Source organism: Nanorana parkeri, unplaced genomic scaffold (assembly GCF_000935625.1).
Source record: "Nanorana parkeri isolate BGI_ZX_2015 unplaced genomic scaffold, ASM93562v1 scaffold2568, whole genome shotgun sequence".
In the NCBI taxonomy this organism is placed as follows: domain Eukaryota; kingdom Metazoa; phylum Chordata; class Amphibia; order Anura; family Dicroglossidae; genus Nanorana; species Nanorana parkeri.
This window is the reverse complement of record NW_017308836.1, coordinates 85,940-90,145: the sequence shown is the minus strand read 5'-3', so window position 1 is coordinate 90,145 and position 4,206 is coordinate 85,940. Positions and strand designations below refer to the sequence as shown.

At 50.3% G+C, this 4,206-nt stretch overlaps 1 protein-coding gene across 1 annotated transcript in view; it reads right to left on the bottom strand.

The window, feature by feature from the left end:
* FGF11 (fibroblast growth factor 11) overlaps positions 1 to 4,206 on the bottom strand; it is a 37,258-nt gene that overhangs the window by 11,919 nt on the left and 21,133 nt on the right. Inside the window, exons 3-4 of the mRNA XM_018573842.1 lie at positions 3,092 to 3,195; positions 2 to 191 (exon numbers count right to left, since the gene is read on the bottom strand). Coding sequence (XP_018429344.1) covers positions 2 to 191; positions 3,092 to 3,195 — 294 coding nt within the window. The remainder of the gene's footprint in view (position 1; positions 192 to 3,091; positions 3,196 to 4,206) is intronic.

Here is a 4,206-nt window from a genome sequence, read left to right as displayed (position 1 = left end):
AGCTTGGGCAGGAAGTGGGCAGCGGGTCGGTGCCGCTTCACCCGGTTGCCCTCCATGAACCTTCCATCTTTTCTCAGACCCAAGTACCATCCACGGCCAGAGCTGCGCTGACGGTAAAGCGTGGATGAGTAGGTGACAAAGTAATTGTCGAAGACGCTCTCCTTGAAGCGACACTCCGCTGTAAACTGAAGCTGCAGGAAATAACGGGGGAGGGGGTGACAGGTTAGTTACGGCCAGGCGTTCAGAACAGTTTATGTATTTCCAGTAAGAATTCCACATTATTATTTTAGGTTTGACATTAAAGATGAACCCTTCCCACAATGGTGAGATTTCCTCCCAGTAGTTTGTGTCTCTGCTCCTCCCACAATGGTGAGATTTCCTCCCAGTAGTTTGTGTCTCTGCTCCTCCCACAATGGTGAGATTTCCTCCCAGTAGTTTGTGTCTCTGCTCCTCCCACAATGGTGAGATTTCCTCCCAGTAGTTTGTGTCTCTGCTCCTCCCACAATGGTGAGATTTCCTCCCAGTAGTTTGTGTCTCTGCTCCTCCCACAATGGTGAGATTTCCTCCCAGTAGTTTGTGTCTCTGCTCCTCCCACAATGGTGAGATTTCCTCCCAGTAGTTTGTGTCTCTGCTCCTCCCACAATGGTGAGATTTCCTCCCAGTAGTTTGTGTCTCTGCTCCTCCCACAATGGTGAGATTTCCTCCCAGTAGTTTGTGTCTCTGCTCCTCCCACAATGGTGAGATTTCCTCCCAGTAGTTTGTGTCTCTGCTCCTCCCACAATGGTGAGATTTCCTCCCAGTAGTTTGTGTCTCTGCTCCTCCCACAATGGTGAGATTTCCTCCCAGTAGTTTGTGTCTCTGCTCCTCCCACAATGGTGAGATTTCCTCCCAGTAGTTTGTGTCTCTGCTCCTCCCACAATGGTGAGATTTCCTCCCAGTAGTTTGTGTCTCTGCTCCTCCCACAATGGTGAGATTTCCTCCCAGTAGTTTGTGTCTCTGCTCCTCCCACAATGGTGAGATTTCCTCCCAGTAGTTTGTGTCTCTGCTCCTCCCACAATGGTGAGATTTCCTCCCAGTAGTTTGTGTCTCTGCTCCTCCCACAATGGTGAGATTTCCTCCCAGTAGTTTGTGTCTCTGCTCCTCCCACAATGGTGAGATTTCCTCCCAGTAGTTTGTGTCTCTGCTCCTCCCACAATGGTGAGATTTCCTCCCAGTAGTTTGTGTCTCTGCTCCTCCCACAATGGTGAGATTTCCTCCCAGTAGTTTGTGTCTCTGCTCCTCCCACAATGGTGAGATTTCCTCCCAGTAGTTTGTGTCTCTGCTCCTCCCACAATGGTGAGATTTCCTCCCAGTAGTTTGTGTCTCTGCTCCTCCCACAATGGTGAGATTTCCTCCCAGTAGTTTGTGTCTCTGCTCCTCCCACAATGGTGAGATTTCCTCCCAGTAGTTTGTGTCTCTGCTCCTCCCACAATGGTGAGATTTCCTCCCAGTAGTTTGTGTCTCTGCTCCTCCCACAATGGTGAGATTTCCTCCCAGTAGTTTGTGTCTCTGCTCCTCCCACAATGGTGAGATTTCCTCCCAGTAGTTTGTGTCTCTGCTCCTCCCACAATGGTGAGATTTCCTCCCAGTAGTTTGTGTCTCTGCTCCTCCCACAATGGTGAGATTTCCTCCCAGTAGTTTGTGTCTCTGCTCCTCCCACAATGGTGAGATTTCCTCCCAGTAGTTTGTGTCTCTGCTCCTCCCACAATGGTGAGATTTCCTCCCAGTAGTTTGTGTCTCTGCTCCTCCCACAATGGTGAGATTTCCTCCCAGTAGTTTGTGTCTCTGCTCCTCCCACAATGGTGAGATTTCCTCCCAGTAGTTTGTGTCTCTGCTCCTCCCACAATGGTGAGATTTCCTCCCAGTAGTTTGTGTCTCTGCTCCTCCCACAATGGTGAGATTTCCTCCCAGTAGTTTGTGTCTCTGCTCCTCCCACAATGGTGAGATTTCCTCCCAGTAGTTTGTGTCTCTGCTCCTCCCACAATGGTGAGATTTCCTCCCAGTAGTTTGTGTCTCTGCTCCTCCCACAATGGTGAGATTTCCTCCCAGTAGTTTGTGTCTCTGCTCCTCCCACAATGGTGAGATTTCCTCCCAGTAGTTTGTGTCTCTGCTCCTCCCACAATGGTGAGATTTCCTCCCAGTAGTTTGTGTCTCTGCTCCTCCCACAATGGTGAGATTTCCTCCCAGTAGTTTGTGTCTCTGCTCCTCCCACAATGGTGAGATTTCCTCCCAGTAGTTTGTGTCTCTGCTCCTCCCACAATGGTGAGATTTCCTCCCAGTAGTTTGTGTCTCTGCTCCTCCCACAATGGTGAGATTTCCTCCCAGTAGTTTGTGTCTCTGCTCCTCCCACAATGGTGAGATTTCCTCCCAGTAGTTTGTGTCTCTGCTCCTCCCACAATGGTGAGATTTCCTCCCAGTAGTTTGTGTCTCTGCTCCTCCCACAATGGTGAGATTTCCTCCCAGTAGTTTGTGTCTCTGCTCCTCCCACAATGGTGAGATTTCCTCCCAGTAGTTTGTGTCTCTGCTCCTCCCACAATGGTGAGATTTCCTCCCAGTAGTTTGTGTCTCTGCTCCTCCCACAATGGTGAGATTTCCTCCCAGTAGTTTGTGTCTCTGCTCCTCCCACAATGGTGAGATTTCCTCCCAGTAGTTTGTGTCTCTGCTCCTCCCACAATGGTGAGATTTCCTCCCAGTAGTTTGTGTCTCTGCTCCTCCCACAATGGTGAGATTTCCTCCCAGTAGTTTGTGTCTCTGCCCCTCCCACAATGGTGAGCTCTCTCAGCAATAGTTTGTTTCTCCCAGGAGCTGCCGGATCTTCTCTGTGACTATCTGTGGATTTTCTTGTCCACGTTCCCGTCTCCTGCGGACATCTAGTATACAAGTACTGAGCAGCTCCTTTACCATTCAGTTTCCTCTCAAGAAGCCCCGAGGGGTATCTGAAGAACCTTGGAGTGTTGGCTCCTGAGATTGGCGTCTCCATAGGTGAAGACGGGAATCCTAATCTTTTACTGCCTGGAAATCTATTAGAAGTTCAAACTCAGAAGATTCTCACCGATCCGTAGAGGCAACCCTCAGAATTCATGGCGATGTACTGACCGCAGGCCGAGCCCTGGATGGCCACCACCCGAAGACCCACTGGGATGACGTTGAAGAGAGCTGTGAGAACAGAAGAGAACAAAGGTTACGGAAAGAGGAGGAGCTACAAACTAAGATCCAAAATGACCACTGGAGGCAAAATGGCACACTTCACCTTTTTGCAGGACTCCGGGACAACCTCTTCCCTGATAACGGTCACCTTATTCTTAGTGATGTCATATCCAGTGGCACGGTATGCCCAGTCCTGCCCATCACAGTGTCTATTCTCCAATGAGAGCCCAGGATACAGCCTCACAAGGACAATCTTACCCGGGGCATCCTCTGCTCTTCTCTGCCATACTTACATTCTGAGCTGGACCCCCCATGTGTTCCTTCATAATGCCCTCCATTGTTAGTCCCTACCAATGCACCTCCATCCTGACCCTTGTGACCCTCCGACTGTCAGGATGCTCCTTTCACTGGGTACAGGAGCTGCCATGTGAACCCTCCCAAAGCCTGCTGGGTCAGGAATGAGAAGAAACGTGCAGACTTTAGCACGCCCGATCACCACACCTATATGAGCTTCTCAGACATCCCAATCCCAAAGGACTTTCACATGGAGTTGCCCCCTACCACGTGGCTATAACGGCCTCCAGTCCTCTGGAATGCTCTCCATGAAATGTTGCTGTCTGTCCTCCTTTGTGAGGTCAGGTCCTGATGTTGGATGAGAAGATCTGGCTCATAATCAGGGTTCCAATTCATCCTAAAGGTGATCAGTAGGGTTGAGGTCGGGGCTCTGTGTAGGACACTTGAGTTCCTCCTCCACGCTGGTCACATCCGTGTCTGTATGGAGCTGGCGTTGTACACAGGGGACTTAGGCATAATAGAACAGGAAAGGGCCTTCCCCAATTTGCTGCAACAATGTTGAAGCCAAAAGTAATTTTTCTCTCAATGAGATAGAGAGAGAGAGAGACAGAGAGAGAGGAGGGGGACAGGGAGAGAGAGAGAAGGAGAGAGAGAGAGAGAGAGACAGAGAGAGAGAGAGAGAGAGAGAGAGAGAGAAGAGGGGGGGGACAGGGAGAGAGAGAGAGA